General features: G+C 45.2%; 1 protein-coding gene across 1 annotated transcript in view; it reads left to right on the forward strand.

Annotated features, from left to right (window-relative positions):
- Lars2 (leucyl-tRNA synthetase 2, mitochondrial) overlaps window positions 1-13,846 on the forward strand; it is a 95,725-nt gene that overhangs the window by 60,520 nt on the left and 21,359 nt on the right. The window contains exons 11-14 of the mRNA XM_034484298.2: window positions 2,882-2,997; window positions 7,040-7,323; window positions 8,905-9,003; window positions 12,247-12,384. Of these exons, the coding sequence (XP_034340189.1) occupies window positions 2,882-2,997; window positions 7,040-7,323; window positions 8,905-9,003; window positions 12,247-12,384 (637 nt within the window). The remainder of the gene's footprint in view (window positions 1-2,881; window positions 2,998-7,039; window positions 7,324-8,904; window positions 9,004-12,246; window positions 12,385-13,846) is intronic.

Consider the following 13,846-nt stretch of genomic DNA (forward strand, 5'->3'; position numbering starts at 1 on the left):
GATGAAGAGATGTCAAAGCAGAAGGCTGGCACTGAGCACTCAGGTCACGTCTGACCATTACAACCATGTATTTTATAATTAGTAAGATGTTTTAAACAGCCAGTCAGAGTAAACAGTGAGGAAAACCTTTATCTGGCTTTTTGGGGGCAGACAAGGGATGTTTGACATTTTGGGCTAAATCACTGACACAATATTAAGGTTCTGAAGGATTTAGATGTTTTTAGGTAAGCATGGGGAATTTTTTTTTCCTGTTGTCTTGATTTCCCTTGGTTGTATAATTAGTATTTTCTAAGTACTGTTTCTTGCCTTCTAAGGGTAGAAGCAGAAACAAGTAAGAAATAAAGCAGAATTTTCACTATCCCACCTACACAGTTAAATATGTCACATTTTCATAGTCTTAATGTGGCCCGATAAATGTAGTGGCCACTGAATGGGACTGGTATTGGCTCAGACACCCCAAGACCAAGTTCTTAGAACAGAAGAGATTTATTTGCCCCATAGGGACAAAGGACAGGGCGTAAGACAAAGACAGGAGGTGGAGAATGAGGGAGAAAGGGAAGGGAACAAGGGAGACTGGGAGGGGGTGTTCATCCCAGTGGGGGACAAAGGACTGCCTCTGGATAGAGAGCAGACAGACAGCAGATACGGCCCATAGGAAAATGGTGGTTTATAAAGGTAAAAGGGGAAACCTCGTGTTAGGATGAGGTGTTTAATTTTAATTGGGCATGTTAATTAGGTGATCCAAAGGGAACTTTTGATTGCTGGACTAAAATACTTTGTTTGATAGGTGGACCTTGGTAATCAGCTTCAGGAGGAAGAAGTGGCTGAATAGGGAACAGACCTTGGTGGCTAGCTTTAGGAATATAATCTAATGCTTGTTATCAAGGCAGAGGGGATGGGGGAAGGGACAAGGCCTGTCAGGGCCATGTTTGCCTTATTTGGGCTGGCTAGAGTCCCTTCAGTCAGTGTCTCCTTTGGAGTGTCACTGAGTCACCCTAAGCTGGACATCAGAATCTGACAAATGGCTCTTGACTACCTGCTGTGGCTATAAACACCTATTGGTACTGTTTGCTGTCCCAACATCCACACCTCCCAGTCCAGTCCACTGACATTCATTCGTTTTACTTTGTGTTTTCTGTCACAACACAGTTGGAAACACTATTCCCAGACTTTCTGGACCTACCAGCATTTGAATAATGTCACAGAGACTCATTAAATTTTATTATAGCTTAGGCCTTAGCTTGGGCTACCTCCCAGCAAGCTCATCTAACTTAATTAACCCAAGTCTTCTAGTCCATGTCCTGCCACATGGCCGGTTCATTACCTCTCTCTCATTCAAAGTATGTCTAACCTCCTCCAAGTCCTGCTGGCAAATCTTCCTGTACCCCTGCTGCCTCTCCCAGAGACCCTCTCTCATAAGAATTACAATACCAAAATCTGGCCAGTCCTCAGCTCTCTGCTGGTACAGACTTAACTACTGAATAATACCAGCAAAGCCTTCACACAGTGCACCCCAACAAAGCACACAGCTTGCACTGCTATAGAACTGTCAGTCCTCTGCACCTGAAGCCACCCCTCTGGGACTGCTTTGCAGAAGAGCTGGCTTAGCCTTGTGTGTCATGTGTTCCACATGTATGTCAACATTTTCCATGAGAGAGGTGTCAGCACCACGAGACATCTGACCAATTTGGGAGATTATAGAATGAATTTATAGTCCTAGCTAGCCTGTATAGAAGACATACAATCCAGGTATTTTATTTCCAAGCTATAAGCCTAGATTGGGCAGGTTTGGAGCTATCCTTATTCTCCAGCTACATCCCTTGTTATGTGCTGTTTCTCCTGACCACGTGCTCGTGGTCCATCTCCTCTCATGGCAGCCCCCCCCCCCCCCCCCCGTCTTCTTCCTCTCCCTCTACCTGCAACCCCTTCACTCGATCCTCAAGTCCCACCTTTCTCCCTCCACTGCCCAATCTAAGGCTCTAGCCTTTTATTGACCAGTTACATTGGGGAGCAAGATTCACGTAGCATCACTTGTTATATGTGAGGATCTGCTTGTGGGGGAAACCACATCTTGAGAAACCAGTTTTTAGCATTAGAATACAAGCAGCATCAGACTAACTCACACCAGGAGACATGTTGTTTATCCCCACTGAGGAAGTGGTCTGGAAAGGGGCCAGGAGAGTACATTCCCTATGCCATCGTGTTCAGAACAGCCTGTTTTGTCAGCAGCACCACACTCAGAGCCCTGTCCTATAGAACCAACCACCAAAGCCTGCTTCTGTGCTCAGCTGAAGCCAGAACAGCAGGTCCTACCCCTCTGGGTGATTTTTTGTGTGTCCCACCTCATTTCCCGGAGATATGTGTAGGTTGAAGAACAAATGCCTGTTCAGAATGTTCTGGTGTTCTTGGGGACACAGCCTAGACTCCAACGCCAGCTTTCAATGTCCAGACTTGAGGGATCTTTCTAGGGAATTAAAATGCCATTGGAACCAGCACTGCTTCCCATCTACCACTGGGAGGATTCAAGAGGCTCTCCTCGTACTTGTAATATATAGTTTCTGTGGCATAGATGGTAGAGTTTAGGGTTGCAACTATGTTTTTAAAAAGAAAAAAACAAAACAAAAAACAAAACAAAACAAAACAAAACAAAAAAAAAAAAAAAACAGAGAAAAAGACCTAAAGAAAATAATTCCAACAGTGTGAACAGTTCTGTGAGGTTGTTAGGTTCTCTAAGGCTGTCTCATTATCTAGGGAGTTTGATGTGGCTTTCTGTCTTCTGAGGTAAAAGGGACCTTCTAAGAAGCTAACACCACATGTTAGGATTCTTTGTTTTGAGCACTTAAGAGGAGTTGATGTTTTGTATTTTTTCCCCTTTGAACAGGAATCCCCAGCACCAGCTCAGAGGACACCAGACTAGCCCAAGCTCTGGGCCTACCCTACTCTGAGGTCTTTGAAACTTCACCAGATGGCACAGAGAGACTGAGTGGATCTGCTGAGGTTGGTGCCCTTGGCCTGTGCCTGAGATTCACTGACTTGTGGGTCAGCCTCTGAGATTGGTGTGATGAGATACCCTCTTACAGAGTAATATCCCATTCACCCTTCTACTTTTCCTCACCCCAGCGGCCTTGTAGCCTTGCTTGGTTTCTCAGAACAAAGACTATTCTTCTTCAACAACCAGAACTTCCTTAGCCAACCCTAGAACAACTTCGTTTGAGAATCTTGCTTGAGAGATGATCTTTCCAAAGAACCTTTGTCTTCTTAGAGAAGTGACTGCAGCTGACTCTTCTTCCTGGGGAAGATGGTGGCTCTCCAGATTATCTGCTCTTTCCATGTAAAGTTTAGCTTGAGTTTACAGACTCTTTAAAGGTTGCAGACCCTCCCATAAACAGTCAGTGTTTAATCAAGGTTATCTCTTGTTTGACTTGGTGCATTTGTCAGGACCTGAACTCCAGCTATGCTGAGCTGAACCTGTAGCAACAATTTTGGAATTTTTGTTTCTTTTTTAAAAAATACAGAAATATTATAAGAATGTGCTTTGGTTTTAATCCCAGTGTAGGGATGTGGGGCTGCTTTGGACTGTCAGAAGCAGCTGACTGATTTGCCTCGTGCTGTCCAACAGGCGTGGTTTTGCCAGCTGCAGATAGTTTCTGCGATTGTGTGAAATTTGATATTCTGGAAAGTTTCCAGAGGATATATAACTGCTAGGGCCCCGATAGGTGGGGTGAGTGGCTGTTGGTCATTCAGGGAGGTTTGTTCGTAGTTGTGCTCAAAGAAGAAACAAAAGGAAAGACGTTAGACTCAGGGATCTCTACCTCTGCCCCTCCATCCTTTTCTCCCTCCTATCTAGTGATAGGGGCTGAGCAGGAGGGAAGGGTGGCCAAAAAGAACCCACAAAGTAGCAACGACCAGCTACATGAACCAGAAACTGGTGGAAGAGGCTGTTTGGGGAATGGGCGGCTAAAGCTGGAAGTGACTAAAAGCAGTGAGTCTCAGACTTGAGCATGTATCAGAATCATGCTGGCTCTTCCCAAGAGTTCTGTTTTCAGCACATTTGCATTGTGTACCTGGTGGTGGTATTGACACTGGTGCTAATATTGCTGGTAGTATTGGTGGTGGTGGTTGTGATGGTGGTACTGCTGGGCCACTGTTGAGAATCACTGGCTTAGAGCCTTGCTGCTGAAAGTCTGGTCCCTAGATTAATGGCTCTGACATCACTGTTAGGACTGTGACTCCCAGCCCTACCCTAGTCACATAAGATCCCTGAGTGATTTGTATGCACATTAAAACTTGAGAGCACTGGCTTGGAGTGTTCATTTTTAAACTTGACAACACAGTGGAAACTCTCAGAAAGTGTTTTAAAATATTGGCACTTGGAAGAACTGTGTGCTTATGCACACTTATAATCCTAACATTTGGGAAGTAAGACAGGAAGGTTAGGAGTTCAAGGCTATACTGGGCTGCATAGAGTTTGAGACCAGCCTGAGCTATGTGAGACCCTTGTCTTAAGAGACATAACAAATAAAATAACAATCTAATGGTTGAGTCTTACCCCAGATATTGCAACCAAATGATGGATGACAGTGAAGACATGAGTGCTGGACATCAGGAGTTACAGCTCCCGGGAGATTTGAAAGTGAGCCCTAATCTGGGACCTGCTGGCTCAGCATGTCAGTCCTCCATCAGTCTAATCATGAATCCTGAAGCAGCACCTACTGATCACCTCCTGGTTCTGGTTCTAGTACCTGAAGATCCAGGTGTTTCAGGTTTGGGACCACTTAGCTATAAGGGTATCCTGTCTTTTCTGTCTTCATCTCTGTTTCTGTGTGTGTGTGTGTGTGTGTATGTATGTATGTATGTATGTATGTGTATGTATGTATGAATATTTCTATCATCTGTCTGTCTGTACATCTATCTATCTCATCTCTCTCTCTATCTATCTATCTATCTATCTATCTATCATCTATCTATATATCCTTTTATCTACAAGAGAATAATGACTTCTATCTATAGGAAACTAGTTCCTGGCTTCATGTTTGTATCTCCAAAAAGAAATAATATTCTAAGATATTAAAGCCTTTTTTTTTTCTTGGCCCTCATTTGTGCAGGCCTATTGGAGAATAGGACAGAGCCAACCCTAGGTGTCTACAAGGGAACTTTGGCTCTGAAAGTGAGGGAGGGGCTAAAACTGAGTTGTTTCTCCAGGTCCCAGGAGACCCCTATTCCTCTGGGTGGGACTCCAAGTGTGTGTTTGCTCTTGGATAGCTTCAGGTAGCTCTGAGTCATCTCCTGGCTCTTTGCTGAACAACACTCGACCAGATGATGTTGTTGTGGAGGTGGAGAAGGGTGGTACGAGGCTGTTTTCCTTCATGAGCTTCTGGAGCAGAGGACAATGGTGCATGAGAAGAATGACTTTGAAGAAAGCATGTAGTGCTTTATATTGTAACTATATGATGTCAGAAGTACAGACTAGAGAATCTCTCCCCCAGAGCATAGCCACCCCTGTACAATAAACTCTGAGAAGACTCTTGACACCACTTGTAAGAAGGTTACTTTGTTAAACATGTCTGAACTCTCTTTTAATGGCAGGTCTTGTGACTGTAAGCTCCTTGAGAACATGGACAGATTACATTTGTCTTTGTGTCTCTGAGGCCTGGCATACAACAGGACCGATACCAGGTGCCCACATTCTGAATGTTAGCAAGCCTTATGGCTCGCTTCATCTAATTAGTTTGGCCTCTGGAGAACATCAGTGAAGAGAACACCGCACCTTTGGACTAGTGCTGTTCTGCCCTATAGTCTGTGAAACGGGAATCTTTAAATACAAGGATGGTTTGTTTCTTAAAGCTGAGGCAGCTCTGGTCCCTTGCTTGCCTTAAGATATAACATTGAATTTTTTTCCTCTGGATATTTTCTCTCTGAGAGGAAATGCATATTGTGCAGCTGTTTGCTGCTAATTAGACATCTCAGTTAGGAGTTAGACGCTGACAGGATTGAACCGGGGCATTACAGAAAGGAGGGCCACAGAACCGGGGCCAGCTGCCCCCAACACACAGTGGGTACAGTGCCTATGGCCAACACTGTTTCTCAAAGCTGCTGGAAATATTTTACTATCTTTTAAATTTGGAAGTTGAGATGGAGAGTTGGCCCAGCAGCTGAGAATACTGTTCTTCCAGGAGATCCAAGTTCAATACCCAGCACCCACGTGGTACTCACAACCATCTGTAACTATAGTTCCAGGAGACCTGTCACCCTCTTCTGACCTCCATAAGTGGTGGGCAGAAATGTGGTGCTACAGCGGAACCACCTCAGACCCACCAGTGATATAAATAATGACACAGAATGCTTATTAATATTTTAAGGCTTAGGCCTTCTGCTGGGCAGTCTTCTGACTACTCTGACTCAACTAGTCCTGGCACTGTGTCCCACCATGCGGCCAGGGCTACCTGTCTGCTCTGTGCTGGTCCAGCCATCACCTAGTGTCTACTGCTTGAATCTCTCTGCCTCTCAATTCTTCTCTCAGAGTTCCAGCTCTGCCCAGAAGTTCCACCTGTCACTTCCTGCCCAGCTATTGGCCAATTTATTTAAAAGCCAATCAGATACAGTTCTAGATTGCCTTAGGCAGCTGAGGAAGGAACAAATATTTATAAAATATGAGACCGGTGATGGCCAATACAGAATTAACAATTGAATATTCAGAGACACACCTTCACACAGTATACTCCAACATAGTGCAGAGAAATGCATGAAGCTAAAACACCCATACACATAAAATAAATAATTTTTAAATTGTTAAAAAAAAAAAAAAACCCTCAAACTTTTAGGAGCAAAAGTCATCGATCAGTACAGTTGCACAATGTGATTTTTAGTGTTACCTTGAGGAGGAAAAGACCCATGAAGATAAATGTATCCAGGGTTCAGGGCAGTCCAGATGTGACCTGACGCATAACCAGAGCGGTATGAGCATCACACATTGATGCAGTAGTCCAGAGTGCTGAGCAGGGGTAGAGTTTGTCTTACAGTTGTCTCTCTTCACTTCCAGTTTACAGGTATGACCCGGCAGGATGCCTTTGTAGCCCTGACTCGGAAAGCCCGTGAGATGAGAGTGGGTGGACACGTGACAAGTAACAAGCTGAAGGACTGGCTGATCTCGCGGCAGCGCTACTGGGGCACACCAATCCCCATTGTCCACTGCCCAGCCTGTGGTCCTGTGCCTGTCCCTCTGCAAGACTTGCCTGTGACTTTGCCCAGCATCGCTTCTTTAACGGGCAGAGGAGGCTCCCCGCTGGCCTCGGCTTTGGAGTGGGTGAACTGCTCCTGCCCAAGGTAAGGAGCCACAGCCAGCATCCTGGGCTGTCTTAGATATCCTCCTCGCACTGAACGCTAAATGCTGCCTTCTTCACTAGCCTAAAAGGAATATCAAAAGGTGTATTGGAACCTTGAGAAAACAGTCTAGAATCTGGCCTAGACACTGTAGAGGGCCCTGAAACACTGATCCAGTGGAGGGAAGATACAGGTTTTTACTATATTGTACTGTCTGCCATTTCTACTCCACAAAGCTTCCTAGAAGTGTGAAAAGTTTTCTTCTCTGCTATGTCTGGCCAGTACAGAGCCAGTGATAACCAAGGAGGTCAGCACACACAAATCTGAGAGTGTGGGAAAGACAGTAGTGTGTTCATTCCTTACCTTGCTGAAGCACGCCAACCTTCTCTCCTCTTGCCTCATTTCAGAGCGAGACTGGGTTTGTCCAGCAGATGAGTAGAGTGCCTTGAATATGACGTTCATGATGCTGTTAGTAGCTGACTAACTCAAGCTAGTTCTTTTCCCTTTCCCTTTGAGAAGGAGTTTTCACATTCAGTACAGTGTTGCAGCCTTGAGTGTGAATATGGCTTCTTCACAGGACCACAGACTTTCTGGAGGGTAGAGCCCAGGCCTCAGAGTTCACTTCACTTCCTGAGTGAGTTTGGTAAACACCTAGGGCTGTGAGCCACCAAGCCAATACAACCAAGCAAGTCAGTACAGAGATAGATAGACAGTAGCTTCCAGTCCAGCTGAGGGTTCTTTATATATTTACTTTTGCATAGACCTTGAACCTCTGTAAAACCTCACTCTGTCCAGCACTGTGGGGCCAGGTGTAGTCTGCCTCATAATTCCCTGGTATTCTGGGAACCTAGTGAGACAGCATCTATGACATCTTTGACCCAATTCTGCTGCCCCAGATTGCACTGCTCCTACCTAGCCCAACTGGTGACCTCATGCCCTTCTCCTGCCCCAGCCCTCTTCCCGACCATCCAGGACTTGGTATCCATGGCAACGCCTAGTTGTCTTCAAGCCCAAGGTGACATTAATCGAAGTGAGCATGAGTGTCGGTCAGATTGGTCACTTGTGGGTAGTGGGCCTCTGTTTTCCTCAGTGTTTCCCCAAATAAACACCAGTTTTACCTTAGAGAATCACTGTGGAGATCGGCAACCCTCTCTGGTGGCACACAGGATTCCCTAGGAACTTCTCTGAGAACCCCTGCCCTGAGGAATCCCACCATGCCCAGGCCTCCTGACTAAAATGCAGATGCGAGGCCTGGTTTGGTCATCTGGCCTGAGGTGAGGTGGGAGGGCTGGTTCCTTCTGTAGTATTCATGGAGCCAGTGTGAACTGCTTAACAAACATGCAGTGTAACACAACCCTTCGTTCCCTTTTTAAATTGAAAACAGACGCCATCTCTTACGTGCTTAGTGAATGGAAAGTTCCTTTTGGAGACTCTGTTCCCTTTCTCCCTGCTCTCCAAGAGCACCTTCACTCAAACTTATGGTGCTCCATGTGGACTGTGAGGCCCAACATCTCACAAGTACAGCTGGTGGGAAACTGCACTGAAACCTAGAAAAAAAGCAAGTTGATAAATTTCTTTTCTCAGGTGCAAGGGATCAGCCAAGAGAGAGACAGACACCATGGACACCTTTGTGGATTCTGCATGGTACTACTTCAGATACACTGACCCTCACAACACTCACAGGTAATGTCCTTACTGTATAACAGGTAGCACTTTGCATCCTCCATGAAGCAAAACCAAAATGGAGTTAAATGTGCAAGGGAGGTGCTGGGAACATGCCTGGGTAGGACAGAGAGAGGAGCCGAGCTGGCAGAGAGAACATCCACATGGTGTGTGTGTGTAACTGGTATCAGAGGCAGGAGGAGGAGGATTCAGAGGAGCCCAGACCATAGCAAAGCTTCCAATGCCTCAGCAAGGCTGCAGGAAGAATGCCAACGCACATGTCCATTCAGAACCCAAGGTGGCAGATGCACCTTTGTGCTGGCACCCTCCTTTCTTCTCCTGGAAGTAGATGGAGACCAGGGGCTGGGCCAGAGCAGCCTGTAGACACAGCGGAGGCTATTGTTGGTCAGCTGCACACCTCATGCCCTGCTCTCAGCTTGAGGATGCTCAGAGTACCAGAGAGAAGGCTCTTTTAAATGCAAGTATATTAATTATTAATTTAGATTACTCAACCCATTCAATCCCATCTATAATACAAATTGAAAAAACAGCAAAAGGAAGAAGATGTGAACAGCCTGCACTATGGGATGATAGGGATGGTAGGGGTGCTTGATGTGGACTGCAGAGAGACAGGACAGTGCTGGGGAGAGCTATGGAGCTTAGACTCGTACCACACAGAGTCAATAAATCTCCTAAAGTACAAATCAGTAATGAATCTAAACATTTTAAATAATTGAAGTAAGCAGAAGCCAAGAGTGCTGGTACGTGTGTATCACCCCAGCATTCTGGAGGCTGGAGCTGGGAAATCAAGAGATCAAGGCCGGCCTGGGCTACACAAGACCCCATGTCGAAGAGAGGGTTGGGGGAAAGGAGAGAGAGAAGATGGGGAAGGATGGAGAGGAATGGAATTAAAAGTGAGTAGGTAACCAGGTGTGATAATGTCTTCAATCCCCGCACTCAGGAGGCAGAAGCAGGTGGGTATCTGTGTGTTCAAGATCAGTCTGGTTAAATATGGAGTTCTGGGCATCTGGGCACAGTGAGATCCTGACTTTAAAAAAAAAAAAAAAAAAAAGCGGCTAAGGTTCAGGCCTGGGGTGCAGGGAGAACTGCGGCTAAGACCACTGGTTTTTCAAGTGCTGTTTGACTTTTCTGTCTGTTTCTTGAACAAGACAGAAACAGAAAAGAGAGCCATAGGTAGCCAGGCAAAGCTAGAATGGGGGGAGCTAAGGAGAACCATTCCAGAACCAGGAAACACACTGTGCTTTCAGCCCTTAGCAGGTTGCTCTAGAGCACGGTGGAAATACCACAGAGCCATATTATCCACACACGAAGGGCTTCTCTGTTCTGTAGCACGCTTGTAGCTCCTGCACTGGAGACTGAGGCAGGAGGCTGGAAGCTCAAAGGGCAGTGTTCTACACAGTTGTGTCTTCTGTGGAGAACAAGCAGGGAAAGCACTGAGCTCTTCTGGATCAGCAGCACAGTAGCATGTTTCCGCTTAGACAGACGCTCAAGCTGCGTTCTGAGTGGCAGAGCTGTGGTTCCATAATCTGTGTTCCTCTCAGAAATTAGTGGATCCTGAGCGAATTGGAAGCAGAGCAGCTCCATGTGAGCCATAGAGGAGCGTGAGGGAGACTCCATTCTCAGCTGTCCTGAGCCCCACATAGCCCCTCTCTGAACAGCACAGCTCCACACATCACCTGACATGCTGCCCCCAGATCCAGCACTGTCTTGAGTCTTCCAGAGTGGTGTCCTAGGTAGAACATAAATTGAATAGTTAACGTCGTTTATCCTAAACTTGTTTGTGAGCTAAATACCACACCCAACTTTGGCTTTACTGTTCCCCAGAGCAGCAGTTGAATTCATTTATTTACTTATATTTTTTTTATTTGATACAGGGCCTCCCTGTGTGATTGTGGTTGTCCTGTGTAGACCAGGCTAGCACTGAACTCACAGAGGTCAGCCTGTCCCCGCTTTCCACATTTGGGAAGTAAAGGGAAGAAAAGGCAGTTGGAAATGTATTTGTTCATTTGATTGGTTGATTTGGGTGACCTTGTTTTACTTTTTACTTATTTTAATTTTTAAAGAGTGCTAGCACAGTTGTAGCTGCGAAGAGGCCTACGCTAAGAGGTACAGTGCTTGGCCAGGCTTCCTGACCTGCCACCAGCAGTTTCTGTTTCTGTTTCAGAACTGGCCGGCCAAGAGCATGCTACGGGAAAAATACTTTGTGGCATTGGGGAGAAAACGCCGAACGTTTTGAAGCCAGGGAGCACAGATGCTCCAAAGCAAAGGTTCCTGGGTTAACTTTGAACTGAGGGTTGCCTTGGGAACAGGGAGCTCTGTTCCCAGCCACAGTGGCTCTTCCCAAGGCAGCAGCCAACAAATAGACGAGCTGGCGAGTCCTTCCCTCTGTACATCAGGACACAGGAGTAGGAGGAAGTCTGGCCTTTGGTATCCATGTTGGTCACAAAGCATCTAGTAGACGAGGGAGTTACTGGGATATTTTACGACAGGCCCTAGCTAAGTTTCATTCCTTCAGTAAGCCATATTTGGACTCTTGCTGGCTATTTCAAAGCACTTTAAAAATAAGATTGATTTCTGTTTTAAAATGAACATTTGATATCATCCTGTTTCTATTATAAGTACTACTATTGCCCTCTACTGGTGAAGACTTTAAAAATCTCAATTGTCTAACCACACTAGAAATTAAAGCTAACCATTCAAATAAGCATCCTACAGAGATGCTTTGTTGCTGGTATCTTTTTCTCTTGTTCTTGTTTTATTCAAAAACTATTTTTTTGTTGTTGTTTTTTAGAGACAGGGTTTCTCTGTGTAGCCCTGGTTTTTCTGGAACTTGCTCTGTAAACTAGACTGGTCTTGAACTCAGAAATCTGCCTGCTCTGCCTCTCAAGTGCTAGGATTAAAGGCAGTCACCACTACTGCCTGGCTCAAAAATTACATTTTTATTACATTTGTTTAGTGTGTGTGTGTGTGTGTGTGTGTGTGTGTGTGTGTGTGTGTGTGTGAGAGAGAGAGAGAGAGAGAGAGAGAGCATGTGCCATGAACCACGCGCAGAGGTCAGAGAATGCCTCACGGTCCAGTCAACACTACTTCTTCTCTCACTTATTGTATACATTTTTCTCTTATTAAAAGAAAGTCATTTTTTCTGGCATTAGTTATTTTCAATGGTTATGCAAATTGTAATAGGTCTAATTTGTGCAGTTGTGGCTAAGAAGGCATTAAAATGCCCACTTACGTTTCTCACAGCCCTTTCAGCTCAGTGCTGGCAGACTTCTGGATGCCCGTGGATTTGTACATCGGAGGAAAAGAGCATGCCGTCATGCATTTGTTCTATGCACGATTTTTCAGTCATTTTTGCCATGATCAAAAGATGGTGAAGCACAGGTGAGCATTTGTAGTTCTTCACAAAACAATTCTGTTCACAAGCAGTGACTGGAAACAGGTATCTGTTGGGAATCAAGATAATATGTGTATACAAAAAAAAATCTGTTTTTCCTATATGCTTTAGAGACCATTGTAGATCTTTTCAAATTGAGGTCCATTTACACAAACCTCTTAGTTAATCATTTGGTGTGGAATGTTTTGGGCTCGTGTGGAATCCAGCTTTCAGTGCATCTGTCTGTTAAGAAATTTGCGGATTTGACTTGTGAAGGAAAGGGGAGCGTCGTGATGTTATGTGATCCCTGAAGCATCTCACACATTTGTCACTCTGGATAAACCGTACCTCTAAGCTTGGCTGAATCCTCCTCGAATGTGTCACACTGACACTTGTGTATCAGAGCAGACGATAGCATTGTAAATCCATCGACAGTGTTTCTCCTCTCGCCTTATAATGTGTTCCTCATAACATTCAAAGGACGTAAGGAAGAGTGGTATACTTTTGTAATCCTAGCACTCAGGAGACAAACACAGGAGGGTGGTTGCAAACTTGAGGCTAGCCTTGGCTGCATAGTGAGCCTTAGGCCATATGGAGAGACTATCTCAAGGATATATGTGCACGTTTTTTCCTATGAAATACACACCAGAAGAAAGCATTTGATCCCACTGCAGATGGTTGTGAGCCATGTGGTTGCTGGGAATTGAACTCAGGACTTCTGGAAGCATAACCAGTGCTCTTAACCTTTGACCCATCTCTCCAGCCCAAAATATGTGTTTAATGCATTATATGATACATTTGTGGATCTGAGGCAAGAAGATCATGGTTTGAAGCCAACCTGGGCTACATAGAAAGACCCTGTAGCTGGGGCTGGCTACTCTGTGGGTTCTGCTTTCCTTCCCCCTTCTCTACCCTTCTTCCACCCTTTCAATCCCTAAACACTAGGGAAGAGAGACAAAAAAAAGTATAGAGAGGAAAGGAAAGAGATCCCTGAATAAAGTCAGGGGTCAGAAAGGGGGTGACATGACACTGCTTCCTGCTGGTCAAGGGCATCGAGTTCCTTGGGGGACAAGTTTGATTCCCCATCAGGATATCTAGTGTCTTCTTGTTTCTTCTTTGCACACAGCTACTTAACAAACCATGACCAACAGCAAACAGCAACCACCTACCCCATCTCTCAGGGCCCCAGCATCTATGTACCCTCTAAAAAGTCCCCAGAATTCCAAATGTCACAGAGTCACAGAAACTGTCTGCAGCTGGCAAAATCACGTCCCTGCCAGAGCATGAGGCAAATCATAGTCAGATGCTGAGAGACAGCCCCGTATCCCACACCCGGGATTAAAGCAAAGACATTCCTTATAATACCTTATGTAATATTGGTGTGTTTTTTAAACCAAAATTAATCACTAAATTATCACTATAAAACCCTGTCTCTAAGAACCAAAAGGTAAAGGTAAATGAACATTCCTG

This window comes from Arvicanthis niloticus, chromosome 21 (genome assembly GCF_011762505.2).
Source record: "Arvicanthis niloticus isolate mArvNil1 chromosome 21, mArvNil1.pat.X, whole genome shotgun sequence".
NCBI lineage: Eukaryota > Metazoa > Chordata > Mammalia > Rodentia > Muridae > Arvicanthis > Arvicanthis niloticus.